Genomic DNA, 26,397 nt, shown 5'->3' with positions numbered 1-26,397 from the left:
TGTCAAAATTCCCGGATGTGCTATAAATAAACGTAGAATGAGGAACAAAGGCTTTTTGCGTGTCTTGTTTCTCAGTGGCAGCGACATTCCTGTCATCTGTAAAGACTTGTCAGTGAAAAGAAGCCACAGTGCTGTGTGTGTGTGCGTGTGTGTGTATTTCACACTTTGCTCAGTATCACTAAGAGACACGTTTTAAAATAACTTTCTCGGGGCCCCAGAGGTGCAATTACTAGATAATGAGTGCATTATTGTCACTTAATTTCATTTACTTAAAGGCGCCATATGTAAGAATGTGGCCAAAAACGGTTACTACATTCAAATTCAAAACACAGAGGTCTTTTAGGTTTGGTTTTTCTGACGTAACTGGCAACCCGTGGTCGCTCGGCAGCTGAGACTCTACTGACTGCAATGATTGGTAGACGGCGGTAGGTGGCGCCACATGGCAAAACATGATTTGCAATCTGCAAAAGATTTGTTTTAATGCAAATATTTTGTCTGTGCTGTTGTTGTTGGTGAGTTCAGTTTGTTATATGAACATTATTCCTGAGGAGGATTTTATGGCCAGTTGCTTTAGATTGATTACATAATGCACCTTTAAGACAAAAAGGTGCAGTACAAACTGTAGCATGTGTTGCTATTTGCAATACTAGTGGGTAAGAAAGGAGATTTGTGAACCATCTACATTATGTGTAGGTGTTTCAACAACTAAATGCACAGAACATGGCGGGCTAATGATTTAAAGCCATTCAGTGATAGAATAAGTCGATATACTCACGTGCAAAGAATAGATTGGTCCTCTCGATCTGCAGAGATGGGAGGAAGAAGAAAAAAGCAACATCAGCAGCAGCCTGTCTTTGATTGATTTAGTCTCTACTGTGCTGTCAGACACCACCACAGCCTGAGACTGAGACGTGTGTTTATTTAGTTTTCTACTTTCTCTACATCCCAAACAACAACAACAACAACAACAAAACACCCATCAAAGCATCGGTCAATGGAAAAGTTAAGATAATAATGGGGTCCAAATTTGTATAAACCGACCATCTGAGGAGTGACGCAGACAGGTCAGGTGTTCAAAGGGGGAAACATTCTATCATTATCTTATGTGAGTTTGCTTTAGTGGGAGGTTTGTCATTTATCCAGGACACAAAAAAAAACACTTTCCCTTGCAGCAAATGCAAGAATAACTCACAGATCACAGCATTTTACCACAGGTATTTCCTCACTACAGATTGTGCAAACATTTCAAAAGACCCATTCACTAAAAAACTTGAGCAAATGCAGCTAACACAGGTATTCAAATATATTATTGTTATCTATTTAGGCCCAAATCATTTCATAATCTTCTTTAACAGTGTCCCATTTTTAGATCATGTGACAACTTTGCTTTCAGGCCAGTTGAAGCAACAGTGGCTATTTGTTAACTACAAAAATAGTTTGTCCAACTATTGTTCAGAATAAATACTTTATTATTATAATAATAAAATATCCATATTAATGTCAGCTAGACTAATATAACAAAAAACTAGGTCACATGATATCAAACCTCTGCAGTATAATAACCTACATGATACAAGTATCACATTCTCTGTTAAATGTGTAGCTGTGCTCAGGGCTATTTTGCAATCATTGGTCATGGGGCAATTATTTTATTTATTTATTTATTTTTAAAGGCGCCATATGTAAGAATGTGGCCCAAAACAGTTACTACAATCAAATTCAATTCATCAAACTTTTACGTTTGGTTTTCTGACGTAACTGGCAACCCACGGTTGCTCGGCAGCTGAGACTCTACCGACTGCAATGATTGGTAGACGGCGGTAGGTGGCGCCACATGTTGCCAAAACATGATTTCAAAACATAAACATGATTTGCAGTCTGCAAAAATATATTTTTTTAATGCAAATATTTTGTCTGTACTGTTGTTGTCGGTGAGTTCAGTTTGTTATATGAACATTATTCCTGAGTCTCTGTGACATATTAGGAGGATTTTATGGCCAGTTGCTTTAGATTTATTACATAATGCACCTTTAATTTATTGAAAGCTGACATTTGGGAATGTACGTCAAATGGGACAGGAACTGAAATCCTGCTCTCATCTGAACATCTTTCAATACAATGATGACACGAGATGAAAATAGGTTTATCATCAAACTTAAAAATGTAAAAATTGTCCGTGTGTGTCAACACTTCAGGGAAGCAGGACGTAGCTCGTCCAGCTGCTGCACTGTTGGCCGTTGGCTCGACAGCATCAGGCTAATTGTTCAACAACCCAGTGCAGAAATTCCACAGAAGACAGTTTTCATTTATCTCTATTCGATGACAGCAAAGAGTCTGCAGGTCGAGGATGGGACTGAGCTCACGGGCCATTAATACTGGAACTGTAGTGCAAGGTCTGCATGTTAGATAATTAAAGGAGTCGCCAGTGACTGAGGATCGACAAGCAGGCGCATTAGTAGATTGACTTAGCAGACTCAGGAAAACACACATATGTAGCCTCATTATCACACACATTAATCTAATTTAATTTCCGTATATTGCTTTGGTGAAATAGCTAGAAGACAAAAGGCCAAACTGTGAGTATCTCATCTTATTTTGGGCTGTGTTCAGTTCTACCAGAGGTGACAGTTTTTCCCGGGGACTGAAGTGCTGACTCTGTTCCTGCATTTAGGACAAAAATGATGGAAGGTTATCTGACTGACGACATCACTGCATGACTCATGAGGAACAACCTGTGCTTCCTGTGCTTCGAGCAGGCACTTCCTGCAGTTTGGTGATGCAACAAAGGGGGCGACTGACCTTGAACACCATGAATTGTGAAAACTATTTTGATCGGTTACAGCTCTGTGAGCTCTGAAAATGCGAATATTTTCTGCTTCCTTTCCCGTCCATATAACAAAAGTTTGTCATCATCATTTCAATGTTATGGAAACACGATCAACATTTTTGATTAAAGCTCACATAGAGTGGTCCTGTTGCACATATATGTGAGTTATGGAGGTCTACTTACATACATTAACTTGTTTTTATGCTCAAAAACCTCCTAGTTGCTGTAAACGAGCCGATAGAAATCTCTCCTTACTGAAGCTCTCCTCTGCCGCGATATTTCAGACTCAACTCTCACACCCTGAAGACAGTGTGTTGTGATTGGCCAGCCAGCGTAGAGCCTTCCCAACTGTCTTGTGTTTGGCCAGTACCCGGAAGTGACATATTCAGCACACAAGCTCTCAGAAGCACAGCAGCTCCCCCCTCTGGAACGGTGGATGCACTGCTACTCATTATCAACACGTTGTTTTAACAGTGTTTAAAAATAGCTTCTTCACGACTCCCCGCCGCAGTCCCTTTGACGACCTTTGACCCGGAGTCAGAAGACACTGTCGCTCGTGAAACACCTCCACAACGGACGTTATTCTTCTTCTGCGGTTCAATGTACGCAACCGGATGTACCCGGACTAGTGCCCGGAGCAGGAGGATCTGATGTTCAGGAGAACCGCTGTTTACGTAACCATCGGAGTGGGATCTCACTGAGCCCGAGATTACAATAAAACACAGCGTTCTCAGCAGTGGCTGAACTGTTTGTTTAGAACCTTCAGGGCTTCATAAACAAGGTAATGACGCAGATGCACACTAAAAAACAGCGTTAATTGGAACTTCCGGTTTAGGTCCGCTTTAATCGAGAAACTAACTGACGGATGACTCGATTATGAAAATAATCGTCAGTTACAGCTCTACGTATATACGTTATATTCCCCACCCTTCAAGATCCTCTCGATCCATAACGTCCAACTGCTGCTCTCAATCCCTCGTTAGCCCCCACTACCTCTTTCACTCGGTCGCATTCACATCCCTATCTGGATCGAACAGCGCTCAGTCGCGGCTAATGTCTTCTTTATCAGAGCGGCTGCAGTCAGGCACGGTGGAAAGATTACGATCGGCTCTTTGTCAAACCGCTCTCTCGTCCACTCTCTGACTCTCTGCCGGGGCTACTGAGGCCTCAACAACCTCTGCAGACTGTAAAAGGCTGATAAGTAGAAGAGGACTCGGATGAAGACGTTTTGTGGCTCTGGCGCGATTCGTCATGCTCTTTCCAGCTCAGGATATACCGTATAAGTTATTGAGAAGCTCTTCTGAAGAGTAAAAAAGCTCAGATCATGAAAAAAAGCAAAGAGTTTCAGATCTTAAAGGTTGAAAAAAACATTATGGAATGGCTGTGGTTGAGGAGATTGGAAAAGAGAAAAAAAAAAACTGAGGATGTCTTTTTGCAGCTTTGACATAAACACAGCAGCTCTGCATGTGGTGGAGAGGGAGAGAGGGAACTGATCCCAGGACAGTGGATTCATTGTGAAGCTGTGGCACACAGACCAGTTTCTGCTCACTGATGCCACTAATGCATGTGTTTATTTATGTAAGAATTAGCCCTTATGAAGCTGTTACTCACGTAGGACAGTGGTGAGGAAAGCCATCACAAAACCACTGTGATTCATACAGAAACACACATGTGCCAAATAATAAATAAGCATTATGTTGCCGTCTTATTAACAGAAGCAAACAGATCTTCTAGTGCATTGGTTCTCAAAGTGCGGCCCGGGGGCCAATGGCGGCCCGCAGAAACATTTCTGGCGGCCCTGCAATGAATTACAGTTGATAGTTTTAATCCAGGAGCGACTAAGCTTGTTAAATGTTTATTGGACATTACTGGATACAGACCAATAAGTGTAAACAAAAATACTGGGTATTTACCTGGTTTCTATATGGTGAATTTTAGTGTATTATTGGGTTATAAACTGGTAATAAGCAGGTAGCTACAGCCCCCAATTACTAGCTATTTACCCAGTAAATATATGGTAACAGAAATGTGTTACTTGGTATTAACCTGTAATTAGAAGGTAAGAACAATGGCCAAAATACTGGGTAATTACCCAGTAAATTATAAAGCGTTATTATATTAACGCTTATATTAGTTAACGCTAAACTGTAGAACTGCAATCTTGTCATTAAAATGATTACAAATGGGATTTCTTTCTGTTTTATTTCCTTTGGCGGCCCTCAGTCCAATGTTGGGTTCCTAAATTGGCCCTCAGGTATCAGAACTTTGAGAACCCCTGTTCTAGTGTATACAAGTTCTATAAATGCATTAATATTTCTTCAGTGCATGAGAAGAACATACTTGACTAAAACACACAGTACAATTCTGAAAATCTAGCCATATATCGTGCAAGCATCTAAGTCTGGGCCCCTGAAAAATGGGAGTAGCAGTTGTCCCATGTGTCAGAAATGCTTATAGAGAAGTCAAACTAGTCTGATGATTTAAAAACCATTAGTTCAACGGTTAAAACGGCAACGTAATCTGGTTTAAACTGAACCGGAGCTGACTCTTGAGCCAAAGGCACGGTGGAAACAAACGGAGAGCCAGAGAGTTGTGTTTCTTATGTGGAGCATTTTTTTTGGGAAAGTCATAAAAATCTGTGACCGAGTAGAACTGACAACAGGAGTTTGATAGTGACAGAAAATCACTTCATATCTACATCAGGTGCAAAATAAATCCACATGTATAAGCCAAAGAAAGACGTCCGATGTCTGAAAAAGACAATAAATCACTGAGCGGGAAAGGATAAATGTACAGAGGGATAAAACGCGTACGTCAGAGTTCATTAAATCATTGGAGTGAAACACAAAGTTTTCCTCTCCTTCTGGGAGATGATGTAAAATATAGACACTGATCTATACATTAGACAGGAGTGTCAAACTCATTTATCACTGAGGGCCACATCAGCATAACGGTTACCCTCAAAGGGCCAGATGTAACTGTCATACACAATAAATGGAACCAAATATAATGTAAAATAACAACGTAACATATTGCTCAATAACTTTCTGTATTTTTTACTTATTCAAGTTACAAATATGATGCATTATAGATGTAACCCGGTCCACGATTGGTGTTTCTTGACAAACTAACAGTTTTAAAAGTCTGTATCTGGTTAACACAGATTAACACAAATTTTAAGACCAATTAATCACTCGCGGGCCACATAAAATGACATGGCGGGCCACATCTGGCCCCCGGGCCTTGAGTTTGACACATGTGCATTAGACAGAATAACTGTAGGTCTGCGTTAGAAGGTTCCGTCAGGATTCCTTTGAGACTTTTAATCACAACGAGGTTTAAATGCTAAGCTGTCAACTTTAGATAAAACCCAACACTACAGCTAATCCTTAATCACTGCTCAGATGTTTGTACCAACATGTTTGATCAAAGTGACATGAGTGAAACTTCCTCTGGTCATTTTAGTCACTTATAAAATTAAATTCTGTTCAGTTTTACTGGAATTTCATGCAAGAAAACGAGAACGATCCTCCACTGATCGACTGATTGTTTTGAAGAAAAGGTCAAATATCGTCCACAGCTTCTTGTGATTATTGTTTTTCTAATGTGATATTGAACTGCAGAATACGTACAGTATACGTGCTTCCCATGCACTGGTGAGGTCAACGGGAGGTCGAGCCTGGAATTGAACCTCCGTTTAAAAAAAATGCCCATTAAAGACCTGATGAATCCCAGGTGCCGTTGGGCCGGCGTCTGCTCCGAGCGGAGCCTGTGCCACTGCAAACATTCCCCAGATTATGCTCCTGACGGTATAGGTTACACTGTACAGTTTCACTGGCGGAACATACTTTACATTCCTCAAACAATTAATTTCAGGATGACTTCAACGGGATTTTGATGCAAGACGTTAGACAGAGCAGGGCGGGCGACGGTCACAATATCGATGTCCTTACTCGTGCAAAATAAGTTACCTGGAAGAAGAGGGAGTTTACAGTGGGATAATGATCGGAGAAAGCTACGTTAAAAGATGCTCCGTAGATATTCAACACATTTTGTTCTCTATGTTGTGAATAAACAGAGAAATCCTGCACTTTTGACTTCGCGGATGGATTTGGATGAAATTTCCGAATTTTCCAAACACACAATGAAACTCTTATAACTTTTTTGTGATGGAAAGTCAAATCGGAACCAAACTTGTGATGATTGATGATGGGCCATTGCTGAAGACGCCTATGCGTCAACTTTAAAAGCATCGCCTCCTGGTGGTGACAGAAAATATACAAAAAAATTTGTCCGGAAAATGTCCGCAATGGGACCAGGAACAAGTGATTAAATTTGAGCCGTGATCCGTAGACGCTATCACTATATTTATCGCTATTTTGTGGGGTTGGCTGAGCTGCCCTGGCGGACGTTTGCGCTCTCCGAGTGCTTCCAGTTTCTCTCTGTGTTATAAGTTACTATATTGGTGTTGAGATATTTAATTATAGATATTAATAATAACAACCCAACTACTGGCCATGGTGCTCTGCTCAGGCTTGACAATTCCCACCCTAGTAAATAACCAAAAAAGCTGGTACACCAGACAACAATAAGTCCACCAGTGCATTTTTGGTCTTGAGAGGAAACCAAATAACATGTTCTTCTGACAGCTCAAAGAATTAAATATTGTGAAATTAAGGGGGGGAAAAAGGCACAGAATGGCACTTGATCTGGTACCAATTAGAGTACGAGTAGAATAGAATGGGTCAACTGGAAAACGGCTCATTTTAACAAGCATAATTATGGTCACCTAGCATAGCGGTGGTGGACACACTTAATTCGATAAAGCCATTCCCAGCAAGTGCTTGTATACAAGGACAAGGACAGAAAACTGATTGGAAACATTATTCTTCACGCTCTCTCTCGCCCAATCCCCACCCCAAATGTTTTAAAAATAAATATATACGTACACTACCATTCAAAAGTTTGGGCTCACTTAGAAATGTCCTTATTTTTGAAGGAAAAGCTCTTTTTTTCCAGTGAATGTAACATTAAATGAATCATAAATACACTCTATACATTGTTAATGTGGTACACGACTATTCTAGCTGCAAGCGTCTGGTTTTTAATGGTTTAATATGTACATAGGTGTATAGAGGCCCATTTCCAGTGTTCTAATGGTACATTGTGTTTGCTAATCGTGTTAGAAGACTATTGGATGGTTAGAAAACCCTTGTGCGATGATGTTGGCACAGCTGAAAACAGTTTTTTCTGGTTCTTTGACATTAGCATAGTTATTATTCTGATTAAAAATCATTATTTCTACTCTTGTCAATGTCTTGACTATATTTTCTATTCATTTTGCAACTCTTTTGATGAATAAAAGTGTGACTTTTAATGGAAAAGACAACAAAAATGGTACAGGTGAGCCCAAACATTTGAACGGTAGTGTATAAATCAGTATTAGTTATGATAAACAACATAAGGAGCATGGTTCATTGCTATGGGAAAACTTGATGAAGTCAAGATGCGTCTACACGGACTTCACCTAACGACCGATTAAACACCAAACAGAGACTCTTTCTCCATCTCCGCTGTAACAAAGACCCCCTGTTTCATCATAACCACACCTAGGGACACTTTATGTGGAGCTGTTTATGCTCCTCCTCCTCTTGGAATCCATCACATCTGCTGACACGAGCATCCTCCTTTCATTTAAGATCAGCATGTTCTCACTACACGTTTCCAGATATGACAAAAACTGAATATATGTGTATATGTCAGTGAGTTCAAGTCAGCGAGGACATTCATGTAAAGTATCTTAACTTCTAATCAATGACACATGTGCGAGTTATATAGAGGTCTGCTGCCTGCACGCCCACGTCTTTGTGAAGCAACACACACATCGTCTAACCTCCCAACTGAGAGAACTGACTGGCTTCACAGCAAGGCTGCAGTAATTAACAGAGCCCTGCAACATTCAGACATCCTTCAGCCGTAACACATGATTCGCCTATCTGTGCACGTCCAAATGTCATAAATTCGATCCAACTATTTTATTTGTCCCAAATGTTCCGCCTCGTTCAATTGGCAACTGACGTCGAAGTCTAAACGTGAGGTGTGAGACGACAGTGCAAGTAAATCAGTGACATTTAAAAAGTCCTGAGTGTGTAAACTTTAGCTGACACAGAAATATAATGATTATCAATTTTATTTCCGTTTTTATTTATATCAGGAGCTGTGTCAGCTCTCATTTTGGACCACCATGTTGTTATAATAGCCTACAATGTACAAACTGTCGATGCTAACTGAAGGCTACGTAGGTTCATTTGGACAGGAAATGTGAGGTAAGGGGTATTTAGCTGCAACATGCAACCAATAAATGCTACTAAATATTATGCATTGTACTTTTAATGAATCATAACTACAGTTAAAGTTAGTTATCCATTTAATCTTGTTGTTTTTATATTAAATCAATGAACTTTTAAGCATGTGAGACATGTGTGTACATGTGTGTTTAAGATGGCCATTACTATTTCAAGAGTATTACTGTAGTAGTACTGCAATTAGATTAATAGATAGTAGATAATAGTAGAGCTGAAACGATTAATCGATTATTAATCGATTACTAAATTAATCGCCAACTATTTTGATAATCCATAATCGGTTTGAAGCTTTTTTCATGAGTAAAACAAGATTTCTGATTGTTTTAGCTTCTTAAATGTGCATATTTTCTTGGTTTCTTTGCTCCACATAAACAAAGAAATCATTAAAACTGAATCATTTTGATTTGTGGACAAAAACAAGACATTGGAGAACATCATAATTTCCAGCTTTGACAAACACCGATCAATGTTTTTTAACATTTTATGAACCAAACGATTCATCGATTAATCGAGAGAAAATAATCGACAGATTATTAATATTCGTCAGTTGCAGCTCTAGATAATAGTGATTTATATTAAAAGTCTCGTTCGTTCTGAATCAAAGCTATGAAGTGTGTCAATTTGCCAGGTTTTTACTTTACGTGAGGAAGAAATATTCCTTTATTTTTTTTATCCATAAATTATTACAGTATACAGTCAATATATACTCTGTAAACCACATAATTACACAGAGTATAACCGTGGCAGAGAAAGTTATCCGTTATGCCAACAGGGACGTCAAGGAAATCTGCCAAGTTAGTTTTTCCTTGGACTATACTGTAAGAAAACCACCAGCTCTAATCTATACAGCAGGATATTTAATAAGCAGCAGCAGCAGCAGCAGCAGCAGCAGCAGCAGCAGCAGCAGCAGCAGCAGCAGCAGCAGCAGCAGCAGCAGCAGCAGCAGCTGTTGCCAACACCGCTAATCTGCAACCTACAAACCTCCTTTTCCACCACATCTATGTTAATTCTTACAGCACCACAAATGGACTGGAGCAGCAGTGCATTAATTATAATAAAGATAATAATAATAATAATAATAATTTCCTAATCCCAATCAGGTTCTATTACAGGTTTTTCTACAGATTTTTTTGTGCAGATGCATATAAGGTAGTGTGCATGTATGTTTATAGTTTTGTTGACAGTTCAGCCTGAGGCCAGAGGTCATTGCTTCGTTAATATCAGAGAAAAAAAGAAATACATATATCTAGAAAGAATAATGTGACGTAAAAAACTGTGTGTGGTGAAACTTTAGCTACTCAAACAAAAACATATCTCGCAATTATCAATAACTGACGACTCGTAACTTCCTCCTGTTCACCAACATAGGAAAAGCGAGGCCTGTAAGGAGTGACGGGACAGTCCACTTTGTCACCACCCCCCACTGGACGGCCCTCACGCTCACACAAAGGCAGCTATTGTGGAGCGCAATGGGGTCACCCTCTCTGTTCTTGCTGCTCTGATCCCAGTCAGAGCGTGGAAGTCTGCCAGCCTACAAGTCAAGGGTCCTCTGAAGGCGTCGTCTTGTGTGGTCGCCCCCCTTTACTTTACAATATTTAGCATGCATTCGTAAAATAATGATATTATATATGTATATTTGAATACATGTGTAAAGAGTAATAACTTGGCAGACGTATATTTGTATGTGTTTGTGTGCTACAATGGCGCAAGAAAGACAGCAGCCACTGTAGCACAGATAATCCAAGATTAAAATAATCCCATTTTAAAAGGTCAAGTGTGTGTAAGATTTGGCTGAAATTGTATTTGAAATTATTTCCATTTGGCAGAAAGGGAATATACAATAATCATACTGATGTTTTTGAGCGTACAACTTGTTTTCAATGTCACAAAATGTGCAAATTATATTTACATCGAGAGCGGCTCCACCACCATGTTGTCAGCCATGTTTTTAAAGCGGACCTAGACCAGAAGTTCAAATTAACGCTGTTTTGTTAGTGTGTATCTGCGTCATTACCTTGTTTACGAAGCCCTGAAGGTTCTAAACAAACAGTTCAGCCACTGCTGAGAACGCTGTGTTTTATTGTAATCTCGGGCTCAGCGAGATCTCTGAAAAAACCCGGTCCGGTTACGTAAACAGCGGAACAGCAGATCCTCCTGCTCCGGGCACTAGTCCGTGCACGTCCGGTTGCGTACATTGAACCGCAGAAGAAGAATAACGTCCGTTGTGGAGGTGTTTCACGAGCGACAGTGTCTTCTGACTCTGGGTCAAAGGTCGTCAAAGGGACTGCGGCGGGGAGTCGTGAAGAAGCTATTTTTAAACACTGTTAAAACAATGTTTTGATAATGAGTTGCAGTGCATCCACCGTTCCAGAGGGGGGAGCTGCGCTGCTGGTGTGCTGATATGTCACTTCTGGGTATTGGCCAATCACAAGACAGTTGGGAAGGCTCTACGCTGGCTGGCCAATCACAACACAATCTGTCTTCTGGGTGTGAGATTTATGTCTGAAATATGGCGGCTCAGGACATCGTCAAAAAAGACAATTTTCTATGGGCTGGTTTACAGCAACTTTTTGACCATAAAAACAAGTTAATGTATGTAAGTAGACCTCCATAACTAACATATATGTGCAACAGGACCACTCTATGTGAGCTTTAACACTGCCACCCACGTGAAAAACACGTTAAAGTCAATAGTGATGGTCACAATCGCACCAAATGTGAACACACAGACTTGTCAAAAGTCTGCCGTTACCTTGCAGCATGCACCTGTACGCAGACTCTGAGATGGCGTAGATGTGCGGGGGCATCTCGTGCCTCTTTTTGCCGCGGTACATCTCGATGATGTTGTCCGAGTAGATGGGCAGGTTTTTGTAGGGGTTGATGACCACGCAGAAGAGGCCGGAGTACGTCTGCAGACAAAGGGGAAAAAAAAAAAGTGACCGGTACGAAACGGTTAATATTTTACGGCGCTTTATTATTTATAGACATCGATTGTTTTAAATGGACAGTGAATAAGCACAAAAGGAATGCAATATCACCGTCGCAGGAACAGAATGAGAAAGAAAAAGTGCCGCATGTGGATTTTACTGCATGTTCATACACTCTTAGAAATAAGGGTTCTTCTCCAAGGGCTGAGGTTCTACCTGGAACCATTTGCTTCTGAAAAACTCTTTCCAGAAGAAAGGGTTTTTCAAGGGTTCTTGGTAACACTAATGGTTCCAGTAAGAACCATTTTGATCCAGAGAACCCTTTAAAACCCCCCTTCCTTAAATAAAGGGAAAAATAAAGACGCCCAAATTAATTCTGCATCATATTTCAGCCCTCGCTTGCCATTAGTTCTAAAGACTATAGACTACCATACAAAACCTTCATAGTTTGAAATACAATTGTCCTTTTACCAGCACAGAAAACATCACATGACCTGCAAGCTGCTGGCTTGTAGGTCATATTTTAGACTGCATTCACATATCCTTCAAAAAACAGTATGTAGGTCGCAATTCCTCATCAAATTGGGGTATTACATTACATTATATTACATTACATGTCATTTAGCAGACGCTTTTATCACAAGTAAGTTGAACTTGTGACCATGTCACCATGTCTTTTGCACACGGGGTACCGGTCTTAACTTAAAAATGAGCCACCCCACCCCAGCACCCCAGAAAAGCAGAGGACGAGGTTAATCTCCGACGTGCTCCATAAACTGAGGGGGCAACAGATGCTGCCAGATTAAGGCTCTTTGAGTCACATATTGATGACCAAAATAAAAAATCTAGATTGATCTTCCAATAATAAAAATTAATTAAATTAAAATTTTAGTTTTCTCTTCTGTCCTATATCCTCATCTCACATTATGCTGTTGTTATTGCACCCTGGACAGGTCATCAGTCCATCCACCATCTGAACGGCACTGATATTATACGACCAATACTCAATATATCCAACTGTGGTGGGCACAGTGCCAGGCAGACAGATCAGTGACCCAGCATGGACCTGGGGCAGCAGCAGCAGCAGCAGGGGGAGAGGGGATGACTCGTCAGTAAATCCTTTTTTAATGTGAGCAAAGATCCAGGTTTTAAGTATTGAACCTATCATGTAGGTAGGGAAAAAAAAAAGTCTGTGTTTATATAAGCTGCTCGTCATCCTCCTCAGCATGTACACACTAAACCACTAATGCAGCAAAGTGCGACTATAGAGGCCGACCATTCAATAATACATCACCGTGACATCACTACTGTATTCTCCTCGATCACTGGGCTGAACAAAACCCCATCGACTACACTATTTAGAAAAGACTTCGGCGTAATAAAGGGTGAAATAACCATTAAAATAATATTTGAATGGTTATTTCACCCTTTATTATTATTATCTGAACGATAACTGTTTCTCAACTCTTCAGACCATTAAAGGCGCCATATGTAAGAATGTGGCCAAAAGCGGTTACTACACTCAAATTCAAAACACAGAGGTCTTTTAGGTTTCGTTTTCTGACGTAACTGGCAACCCGTGGTTGCTCGGCAGCCGAGACTCTACTGACTGCAATGATTGGTAGACGGCGGTAGGTGGCGCCACATGACGCCAAAACATGATTTCAAAACATAAACATGATTTGCAGTCTGCAAAATATTTTCTTTGAATGCAAATATTTTGTCTGTACTGTTGTTGTTGGTGAGTTCAGTTTGTTATATGAACATTATTCCTGAGTCTCTGTGACATATTAGGAGGATTTTATGGCTTTAATTGCTTTAGATTTATTACATAATGCACCTTTAACTGTTTTTATTACACTTATGCTCAGAAAATTACGTTTTGAAGTTTGAGCAAATCTCCATTCACGGCCGTATGGGAGTCATAAAGCAGATTATGTCAGAGCAGGAGTCAGGGATTAAAACACATAAAAACATTAGCTTCACACTCGGGGAATTCAGCTTTTTAGATAAACAAAAAAAATCATGTTAATTTAGTAACAACAATAGTTTTGCAAACTGAATGCGATTAAAAACACCTGTGTGACCCCGCAGGATAAGAAGTGAACACTCTCTGGCTGTTAATCAAACATTAAAACATTTCAGTTACATGTGAGCAGACAGCTGTTGCTCATCGTCACAACACAAAGAACTCTTTTCATGGAGTTTTGGTTACAATGTGACTCAGCACATACGCCTGAGCTCAGAGATGGAGATGGGATGATCTCAGTCTCCATTATAGGCCGAGAATATAGTATAGAGAGTTATACTTTGACTCATATTTTTAACTGAATAATTCACTACAACTAAACTAAACAAGTTCATAAGACAGCCATTTTTCTTCTAAATAACCACGTACAAGCAGACCTACGGGGAGTCGTCGTTATAGCTAGACATCGACCACATGTCAGAGCTTATCGTGAATCACCTCGTCTGATCCTGATGAAACCCTTCCCCCCCCCACCACCAAGCTGATGTCAACAAAACAACAACTTCTGATGATGTCATTGACACTTAAACAAAAGCTCGAGGCCAACACTTTCAGGTTTTACGATGCAGACTGACATCATGTTGACGTGTTCCCTCTGAGCTACGCGGCGAATCATTAAAACAGGTGTAATTATTCATCAGTATTATATTATTGATGCCGTATTATGAGAAAATATTCACATTTAAGAAGCTGTGTTTGGTTTGTGTAGCGGAAAAGGTCTATAACACACACCTGAGCATCACATATAGATATTATACGTGTTGTAAGACTTTAAAGGTGCATTATGTAATAAATCTGAAGCAACTGGCCATAAAATCCTCCTAATATGTCACAGAGACTCAGGAATAATGTTCATATAACAAACTGAACTCACCAACAACAACAGTACAGTCAAAATAGTTGCATTAAACATTTTTTTTTTGCAGACTGCAAATCAAGTTTTACGTTTTGAAATCATGTTTTGGCGCCATAGCGCCACCTACCGCCGTCTACCAATCATTGCAGTCAGTGGAGTCTCAGCTGCCGAGCAACCACGGGTTGCCAGTTACGTCAAAAAACAAATATGGCACCTTTAATACTAATAAAGAGCTTAGAGACAGAGACCGAAAAGCAGTCCTTCAGAATGAATTTAAATCAGATTTTGGAGTTAATAAGATCAGTTTTCTGTCACATCATTCCAATCAAAATTCCAATGATGACAGAATATGACACAGTACTGCACATAATGCTGATAAAGTAAGAAAATATAAGCCAGAAACACGTTACAAAGGAGCTCTTGCAACAGAGTGGGTTATTTCTTTGAATAACTGTGTGTGAAACATAACATAACGCCATAAAACCCTCCATTGATTGATGACACTGATGAAATCATGACTCATCACGTTGCCTTCATTAACATTTTAAATGTCATGACTTCATCCGTAATGTCTCCAGGTGTGTGTGTGTGTGTGTGTGAGAAAACCAGTCAAATACTTCCAACTACAGCTCATATCCCAGGAAACCTAATATAACAGCAGCTGATGGGCACTGACTTCAAAGAAATATAATTATTATAACATTATTCGGATAATGATTTCAGTCACATTATTATTTAATGCCCAAAGCTTACGTTCTTATAATTTACCGAGTACATAATCCAGTAAAATAAGCCGACATCCATCACCGTCACAGCCAGTCTAGTTTCACCACCTTTCTCTTTATGACTCAGGGTCTCGATGTGTGAACCCTTCTGCCTCTGCCTCCTCCTCCGGTCTCAAGTGTCACATAAGCTCTGAGTGTCTGGGCTATTCCAGGAATGCATGTCAGTAAGTGAGGCGTGATCACAGGGGAAAGAGTCGGCCTATGTCGCACACGGCGACTTGTTCGCGAAAGGAAATTTGTCTCTATGGGTGAATTCCAATTCCTTGCTTGCTTAACCCTCAATCTTAACCCTCAATCTCAAAAATCTCTAGTCCAAGTGCTGTCCCGATTCTCAGAAAAATTAAGTTGAGGGTCAAGTTTAAGGGCTGTATCGCCCTCAATGTCTGGAAATTTCCCCACTGCGGGACGAATAAAGGACTTCTTATCAATATTGAGATTTTCCGAGACCACCCTTGGGAGCAGGGGCTACCCAGAATGCATTGCGTGTTTTGCCATAACAAAGATGGCGCCGAAAGCAGCGAAACGAGTACGCTACAAATTAAGTATTTTCTTTGTTAATAGAGATATAAAAATGATGAAAACCATTGTATTATCTTAGTTTAGGCCCATATTATGGATTACTGACGTCATTGTTGCGTAACATTTATTTTTATTTTACGATCTTTTGTCAATAAGCCGTGGTGTGTGGTAACTGTCAGCTGAATATTTGTACGAGTATCATCTTATAACCAGCTGACAACCTAATAACTTGACTGACAAACAGATCGTAATAAATAATCCTGACGTAAATGTGTTCTTCTTCTTTTTCGTCTTTTTTGGAGTTGACAGACTGGACGCAGCTTTCGCGTTATTCTGCCCCCTACAGTCTGAAGACGTATCTGCATTTAAGGGGTGTCCCATTTCTAAGTGACAAAATAACCCTCAACACTTGGTTTTGAGGGCCAGTAAAGATTAAGGGTTGAGATTGAGGGTTAAGATAGGAATTGGAATTGGCCCTAAGACTCTCCAGAGACTTACGTGCAAAATTATGCGAGATGGACACATAAAATAGATTTTTTGGGGGTAGTAAGTTGTTATAAATATGACTAGAACAGCATTACTAATTGTAAAAGTGCATTCTCGTGTGTAATACTCACATAAATGAGGCCAGAATAGTATCTGTCTTTGAGGTTGTGCAGCACAGACGCCTCGTTCAGACAGGTGAGCTCGGCCATGTCCTCCACTTTGCTGAACTTCGGCGGGTTCATCTTCTGGATGTCGTCCTTGTTGACCACGGCCTTCTTCCCGTTCTCGGCCAGCTCCACCACCGCCTCGTCGCCGCGCTCCTCGCGAACGCTGGCCGCCTCGAAGCCATGGCGCTCCGACGGGATCCACACCAGCCTCTTGGCGGTCCAGTCGGCCTGGGCGGCCGGGTTGTAAACCACGGCGCGGTCCACGAAGAGGTACCGCTCCGGGTCTTCCTGCCCGCTCCTCTGTGACATCGCTACTGGGGGATCCAGGAGCAGATCAAGACTCGGGCCACCTGTGGTGAGCAGACAAATAAGAGTCAACCATGTGTATAAATAAAAGGATTTCTTTAAATGTATGCAGCTGATTTAAAGGCTGCAGGGATGAGATGGTTAGTCTGTTATTGATCACATTAATGATGCATCAGCTGGGTTTAACTGATCAAGACAATAGTAACCACATGTGCATTTCCTCATAAATTGCATTTGGGAATGCCAAATAGTCTCACCGCATGCGTGTGTGTGTTATTTCTCTCTTTGTCTTTTCCTGTTTGTCTGTCTTTCACACACATATTAACAGGTTACACCAGTGTTTCCCAACCCTGATCCTCAGGGAACTCTGCCCTGCCATGTTTTAGATGTTGCCCTGCTCCAAAAACACCTGATTCAGATGAAACGTTACATTTTTGAAAAAAGGAAATTCACAAAAGTTGAAACATGACTTTTTTTTTTTAACAAAAGTTGACACATTAAATTTTTTTAATGACAAAAGTCTAAATATTAGATTATTGAAAAAAATGACAAAAGTTGAAACATTAAATTTTTGAAAAAAAAAAATAAAAAATATTTTTTTCAACTATTCAAGTCTATTTTTTTTCTCAAAAATTTAATATTTCAATTTTTGTTACTTTAAACTTTTTTTTTTTCAAATCTTATATTTCGACTTTTGTCATTTAAAAAAAAAAATGTAATGTTCCAACTTTTGTTAAAAGAAAAGATTTAAAAAAAAAAATCTGGTTTCAACTTTTGTGATTTTTTTTTTTTTCAAAAATTTTACATTTCATCTGAATCAGGTGTTTTTGGAGCAGGGCAACATCTAAAACATGGCAGGGCAGTGTTCCCCGAGGATCAGGGTTGGGAAACACTGGGTTACACATGTTATTTTTTAAACAGAAAAAATTCAATCAAATTCTGCCATTTAATATCGTCTTCTGTCCTTTTGTTATGTAAAAAACGGGTATGAAATGAACACTTATTTGTTGTATTGTTTTTAAAGCGGGGTTAATCTGCAGTCTTCCTTTGTTTCAGGGCTTTGTTTGGCCCCAAAAATCCAGTCTGATTTTCCAGATTAAGTCCATGGGTCCAAGCATGTCATTGGGTGTTTATTCCAGACAAAGTTCTCCTTCCATTCCACCCCCCACCAGCCTCGTACAGTTTTCAAAAGTAACTTTGTTATGAGAAACGAGAGCAACCGGAGAGTTTTTTAACAAAGATTTAGATTGTGAAGGAGTCAAAGAGTTGGCATACGTCTACATCTTAAGTATTGAGAACATTTTCTCTGTGGGGAAGTGAGCCACATGCAAATGTTAAACCAAAACAGGTTTTTTCTTCTTTTACTTCTTCTTCATGGGCTTATTTTGCACAAGATGACCATGACTGGCTAATGAAATACAAGCAAGCTGAAGCGTTTCTCCTTATGCAAGACCTGGCCTACACAGTGTGTGTGTAAAGCTTTTACATCTCCATCCCTCTGCATAACCCTCCCACATACAGCATACAGTCACCGAGTTGTGTAATAAAAATATGGCCTCATTTCTTTAAAATAATAATAATAAAACAATGTTATAAAGCAAGGTGAGGTTTATTTTAATACATAATTTTTACCTTAGTTACATTAAAGGTGCCATATGTAAGAATGTGGCCAAAAACAGTTACTGCACTAAAATTCAAAATACAGAGTATCTTTTAGGTTTTGTTTTCTGACGTAACTGGCAACCTGTGGTTGCTCGGCAGGTGAGACTCTACTGACTGCAATGATTGGTAGACGGCGGTAGGTGGCGCCACATGCCAAAACATGATTTCAAAACATAAACATGATTTGCAGTCTGCAAAATATTTTTTTGAATGCAAATATTCTGGCTGTACTGTTGTTGTTGGTGAGTTCAGTTTGTTATATGAACATTATTCCTGAGTCTCTGTGACATATTAGGAGGATTTTATGGCTTTAGATATATTACATAATGCACCTTTAACATTACATGCAATTATATTGCAGTATAGTTTTATTGCATCCCTAGTAAAATTTGCTGTTGCATAGTTAGGTTTGCAAACATTCTATTATTCCAAAAGGTCGATAAAGTCTATGCTGGGTCCCACAGATCGGTCACAAGATATTTTTTTGAGTTCTGCAGGATTTCCAGCAAATTTGAAATATATTCAATAACATTATGCATAAATGTGAGACTCGTGTTATCAAATTTACACTCGCATCTCCCTTGAAATGGGCTGCTTTACCCAAGAAATAGTCCGATTATGAACTGGGTCGCAATAGTTTGCCGTCTTTAAAACGACTTGAGAAACACAGTAGTAAAGGACATATTAACTCCATGAATGACAACAATAATAACAATAATAAAGTGATAGCAGACACAGCAGGGGAACTTTGTTAAACGTATGGCACTTGATGCACAAACAAGACTAAAGATAAGGCTCAGCTGATTGATGCTCAGATATGTTTAATCTGCAGTCAAGTCCCTGATACAGTCTCATGGTTAGCCGTGAAACTGGGTCAGGTCATGGGATGGATGAGGGGGAGACAGTGTGGCTGCAGTATCACTGCGTCCCCTCCCTCTCATCCTCCACTCAGTCAAAGACCACCGTGTTTTGTGCACCACACCACAACCTACACTTATTAGGATATTTGCACCATAAGCTGTAAAAAAAAAAAAATGCTATTACTGTGCCGATGATGGAGCCCGGCCGGGGCCAAAATAGCTGCATCGGCTACTTTAGCTTGCTAACGTTAGCTCAAAGTTGGCGTGCCATTCCTACAGATGCGTTCAGGGACCCAGCACCGAGCAACTCAATCAACACAAATTCGCGTGTATACAGCGGTTATTATTGAGTATTATAACACATTTAAAAGCAAAAGTAGGGACAACTTATTATTCAGGAGATGGTAGTTTCAGAGATGCAGCAGCCTCCCCATCATGGGTGTGGGCGGCTCATAGACGTCTGCGTGCGGGATAAAAGCAACGCGGACAATGGCTTCACAGCAGCTTCTTTTATAGTATAAAACTTCTAAAAAACCTAATCACTGAAACCCGTATTATACTTTAAAGACTGTGACTATCGCCCTGACGGGGACAGTGTGGTGGCTCCGGCTAACGTTAGCTAAGCTTCACGGTCCTCCATCATTGAAAAGTCACGGGCACAATAATCCGCTGTAGCTAGCGTTAACGGTTCCGCTGCCGATGCTACGCCGACAACACGGAGACACAACACCGGCCCGCGTCTGTGACTCTGTCCGCTCACACTCACCGAAGAAACTCACTGTTTTAACTGCAGTCCAGCAGATGAATGTAGTCGTGCCGTGTAAAGTCCCTTCTTCGGTCCGCGCTCTCTCGCTCTCTCATCAGTGGTACTCCGTCTCCTACCACCATCCAACAGCACACACACTCTCAACCGAACTCCAGCCACTGAGTCGGCCACAGAAGACCCGCACCGCCGCCGCCGCCGCACTCTGGTGTGTCTGCATGGGTGGGTACGGATGACACGCCCACAAGCCCGAATCTGAAATACTATTGGCTGACGAGAGTGATGCTTCATCGTGATTGGTTCCATAGTAATTCCATCCTAAAACTTGACTGGAAAGAGGACCGGCACTGCTGCTGGATGCTACCACCTGGTCAGGAGTGGGCGAAAAAAGTTATTGTTATTATTAATAATAATTAAAGATAAATACAATTATAATTAAATAAATATAATATAAATAAATATAATAAAATGATGATAATAATAATAATAATTATTATTAATTATTATTGTTATTAATAATAATAATAATAATAATAATAATAATAATAATAATACTACTACTACTACTAATAATAATAATAATAATAATGGTAAAAATAGCTATAATAGTGATTAGAAATAAAAATGATACCTGCTTGTGAAGAATGATGGGGTACCTGTGTGTATGTACGTTTGTATGTGTATATGTATGTATATGTACGTACATATATACATATATTTGTGTGTATGTGTGCGTATATTTATGTATGTGTGTGTATCAGAGGTGGAAAAAGTACTTTTACTTGAGTATTGTACTCAAGTAAAAGTACCAATACTTTGATGAAGTATACTCAAGTAGAAGTAAAAGTAGTCATCTGAAAATGTACTCAAGTAGAAGTAAAAAGTAGTTCATTTGAAATGTACTTTAAGTAAAAGTTACTTTGCGTGGGGTGTGAGGGTAGTAAAAATATGACAAGGCGTCTGGTGTATATTTTCCCCCCTGTAGGTCTTCATTGTGCTGAATTTTTATTTTTACTCAGTAACGGATAGGATTTATAAAGTAACTAAGTACAACACTTGAGTCAATACGTACTCAATTAAAATACAAGATCCTGATTTTAAATTGTACTTAAAAAAATACAAAATACACAAAAAAAGTATTCAATACAGTAACTTGAGTAAATGTATTTCGTTACTTTCTACCTGTGGTGTGTATATACTCCATGCATATTTTATATTTTACCTTAAATTATAATTTATTTTTATCTTATGGTGTCAGGTAACTGGGGTGTTTTTCTTTCCTGTCTCCTGTAAATAATTTTAATTTAACAGTGCTGTGTATCTTAATAATCCATCACCATATTGCACATTTTTTACCATTTCACAGTAAAAGTGCTTGTTTTGATGTATAGTTCACACACAAACAGACATGAAATAAAATACAACAGAATAAAGAAACGCTTTGAAGAGCTGCATCATAGACGCATTCAACATGTCATCACTTCAGCAAAACACCTGCAGTCCACTCTAAGTAAATGCTTGCTTCTGCTGCCACCTTGTGGTCATGTGGTGATGCAACACAAATTAGAGATTCATTAAAAAAAAGAAAATTTGCTTTAATAAATGCATTAAAACTACTTTCAGGTTTGTATCTTTTTAATGTAATTATGAACAGTCACATTAACTAATCCACTTTTTAAAAATAAATGATTCAAATATTGTTTCCAAGCTTTTGAAAAATTATTCTTGTTTGTTTGATTACAATTGGCATAATCTAATATTTTATAGTCAGAGGTTATTCTTTGCTTGGAATTATTTGTACAATAACTCGTTAGATTTGCCGGTTTACTTTAGGTTTCAGTGTCAAATTATTACTTTCCCAGTATAATTTAAGGTTGTTTGCATTATGGTGTTAATGGTGCGCTGTCCATGGTACTGAAACAAGGAGGCAGACAGGCGACAACAAATCGCCTTATTTAACCTATGGGCTTTACTTTGTTGTGAATAATAACACATACACACTCACATATGCTCATCAGAAAACCAAGGTCATTATCATATAACTTTAATTTAATATCCACAATTAAGAAGTGAAGCTCACAGCAGCAGCGGTGGTTGTCATGGTGAAAAGCCTCATCACATCACCTCAAGCCACATTTAGATTAAAAAAGTTGTCCCCAAGGACTTTGATTTCCAAAGAGGGTTTGTGAGTTAGCTGTCACTTTAATCAACGTCAAAACCGTGGCTGTGTTAATTGAGAGTAAGATAAGGAACTTTTTCCACAGATCATCATTAACAATGACCAAGTTTTAGCTAGCTAACTTCATCAGTGTTTAAAAATGCATATACATTGTTATCATAAGTGAATAAAAAATGCAAATAAATGATTTTTCCTTTACATTTTGCTTGGTGCGTACCTTCAAGGGTTAAATCACATAAGTCTTAAAGGCGCCATATGTAAGAATGTGGCCAAAAACGGTTACTACATTCAAATTCAAAACACTGAGGTCTTTTAGGTTTCGTTTTCTGATGTAACAGGCAACCCGTGGTTGCTCGGCAGCTGAGACTCTACTGACTGCAATGATTGGTAGACGGCGGTAGGTGGCGACACATGATTTCAAAACATAAACATGATTTGCAGTCTGCAAAAAAATTTTTTGTCTGTACTGTTGTTGTTGGTGAGTTCAGTTTGTTATATGAACATTATTCCTGAGTCTCTGTGACATATTAGGAGGTTTTTATGGCTTTAGATTTATTACATAATGCACCTTTAACTGTTGAAAGGGCCCAGAATTCATCATTCATTCACTCATCTTCCAGCGCTTTATCCTCCACATTACAGACAGTAGAGGGCAGCAGCAGGAAGACTTTGCAGAGACTCAGCTCTGTTCACAGACAGCTGTGTTATATATATATATATATATATATATATATAATATAATATATATACTGTGTGATGATACACTGTGTGGGCAGACAGATTTACGTCAAGTGTCCTTTACTGCTCTACGTTTACATCCAGGAAGACTTCAGTCGTGCCACACAGATTTACCAGTTAAGAGTTAAGACTGTACATTTCTATCTAAATTCCATGCTTGAATGCTGGCGGAGCCTGAGTGACAGATGCACTGTGTCTGAGTGACTTATTTCATCGGGTCTCCATGAGTGACAGAGTGACACCCGGAATGCCCCGCCCGCCCCCATCTCTCACTTGTTAGGGTTTCTCCAGTTGCCTCGGCGGCATAATAGACCTGTCATCAGCATTGTCCTCCACGATCCATCTCCTGCTTTTGTCTAGACAGCAGTTTATAGAGAGAGATGAAATGTTTGACCTCCTCGGGTCTCTGTCTTTTCCCCACAAATTGAGACTGATGATGTTCTCTTTCCCTCTCGCTGTGCACTTTGCTCAGAAGTAACGTAGCGTCTATTCTGGTGTTTAAAAACACAGGCAATTTTCTCGTTTGCAGTCATCGCATTTACCTGAAATAGGTTTAATCTTTAGTCTCACGGTATATATACATAATGTGGTCAATTTCTTAAGGTAATTGGGTCTGGACTCAACTTAGAACGTGTGATATTATGATTGCGCTGAAATAGAGCAATTTTAGGATTAAAAAAACAAACATATTGTGTCTACGAAGCAGCCACTGACTTTAATAACATTCTTATCTATTTCCTTTCCTGCGCTCAGGTCATCCTGAGCATCCCTCTTACCTGGAAGTCTGTCCTGCTGACCACGGTTATTATAGTTAATGAAAACTATAACGAAAATAACTGAAACACTCACTGTTCTTGTTCGTTTGTCCTAATAAAGTTTTTAAAAATGGCATCTTTTCCTGGGTTTTTATCACACAATACTTATTATGACCATATTGAATCTTGTACCTGGCAAATACTCAAAAAAACAACCTCAAACTAACACTAAAACTAATAAAAACTAAACTAAAACTAAGCATTAAAATTAAAAAAACTCATTTAAAAATAAATAAATGAAATCTAAAACTAATGAAAAATCTAAAACTATTATACAATGACGCATTCATTTGGACGGCTCAAACAAACCATTATCCTGAACCTTAACTTAACATAAACCTAACCATAACCCCTTAATGCCACATGCAACTTAGTCCTAAACTTCAGCTCCTGGGCTGGACCAGGTTTTGGTCTCCATGAGGACTATACTGGTCCTGACACGGTCAGTGTTTATGCCAGAAAATATAATATAATATAAGTACAGTGAGGACACATCATTGACATAATGTGTTCTCTAGTCCCTTACCCTAACATTAACCATCACATCTAAGAGCCTAACCCTAAAACTGGGTCTTAACCCTGAAAACACCCTTTAAAGTTCTGGATCCCAGACAAAATTATGTCCACACACAAAACATAGCTTTGTATGTTTTTTGGACCTCAATCAATAGAGTTTCAATACATAAATAAAAACCAGTCCTTCAGGCAGAGATCCAGCATATACTCAAAGTTCCAGTTCCAAGTTCCAGAGAAGTATGAATTTCTTATTTTTTAGGTCACACGGGTTTGTTATTCTGTGCTGCACGAGCGGCAAAGGCAGTCTTGCGTGGATCGGTTCTGGCTGAGGGAACTCCTGGAGCATCAAACCAGCCTCTGCTGCAGGTTACACACACACACACACACACGGGCCACAGAAGATGAGATTTAAGGCGGCAATTCTCCAACATATTGCATCAGTCCCAACGGTTATTACATCTCCCCGTCAGTCAGTCAGTCAGTGAGTCGACCAGGCCCAGCTTTCAGGAGGCAGTGTGGCGGCGGCGAGCGCTGTAATTATCAGCAGTGATTAGCTGCAGGGCAGAGGGCTGAATTAAATCCAGAGTTCCTCAGCGTGAACACTAACATGTGGATATTTGAAATCCCCACAGTTTACAAGAGAGAAAAGGGGAAACTGATCTGATTTTATCCACCGGAAAAGGTTTCTAAGCTGTCACTTTACCAAAGAAAAAACTAATTAATTTATTGGCTACGGGAAAGCACAGCACAGCGCACAAGACAAGAGTGACATCTTGTTGATAAAAGTGCGACTCGGCTCGAGCTTAAATGATTTCTCAGCTCACCGTCTTCATTTTCTGGTCTGTAGTTTCCATTAAATCCACTTTATCTGCAAAATAGTGACACGACTGATGAAGACTTGCATTTAAAATCACGATCGTTTCCACTACAGGGCTTATCTAACGATTATTCGATATTACTTTAAAAAGGTACTTTTGCTCTCCTTTAAAGCACATGTTGCCAAATTGGCAACTAGCTCAGGGTAAAGCACGGGTTTCTATGACAGAAATAAATCAAAGCGAGATAACGTTTAGTATCTGCTAAGCGGTCTGCCCTTACTAGACGAGACTAGACTATTACGAACGTTTACAGCAGGGGTCTCGAACTAAAATGACCTGGGGGCCAATGCACATCTATTGTGGTCAAGAGGGGGCCGTCATATTGCATCAGGATATCACGCGTATACTTCATAAAACTATTTATGATGCAAAATAAAAGGTGCATTATGTAATAAATCTAAAGCAACTGGCCATAAAATCCTCCTAATATGTCACAGAGGCTTAGGAATAATGTTCATATAACAAACTGAACTCACCAACAACAACAGTACAGACAAAATATTTGCATTAAAAAATATATATTTCGCAGACTGCAAATCATGTTTGTAGTCCGTCTCCTAAATCTCTGAAATTAAGTTTTAACCCTAGAACACTAGAATCGCTCAAATTCAAAACACCATCACTAACGCCGGGTTGATTTTTACCCGAGATAATAAATACACCCAATAAAAAGTACTTGTAGTTCCTCATAGGAGAACCCTTTTTGGCTGCGGTTGGAA

General features: G+C 39.5%; 1 protein-coding gene across 1 annotated transcript in view; it reads right to left on the bottom strand.

Moving 5' to 3' along the window:
* The window catches only part of LOC310943602 (myosin-10-like), a 52,182-nt gene extending 31,562 nt beyond the window's left edge, over positions 1–20,620 (bottom strand). Inside the window, exons 1-4 of the mRNA XM_083909223.1 lie at positions 20,556–20,620; positions 16,926–17,311; positions 11,945–12,101; positions 776–803 (exon numbers count right to left, since the gene is read on the bottom strand). Coding sequence (XP_083765349.1) covers positions 776–803; positions 11,945–12,101; positions 16,926–17,270 — 530 coding nt within the window. The 5' untranslated portion in view covers positions 17,271–17,311; positions 20,556–20,620. The remainder of the gene's footprint in view (positions 1–775; positions 804–11,944; positions 12,102–16,925; positions 17,312–20,555) is intronic.
* Positions 20,621–26,397: the final 5,777 nt, after the last annotated feature.

The sequence above is a fragment of the Microchirus variegatus genome, assembly GCF_963457635.1.
Source record: "Microchirus variegatus genome assembly, chromosome: 23".
Taxonomy (NCBI): domain Eukaryota; kingdom Metazoa; phylum Chordata; class Actinopteri; order Pleuronectiformes; family Soleidae; genus Microchirus; species Microchirus variegatus.
Note: the sequence above shows the minus strand (reverse complement) of the source record. Positions and strands in the feature narration are given on the sequence as shown.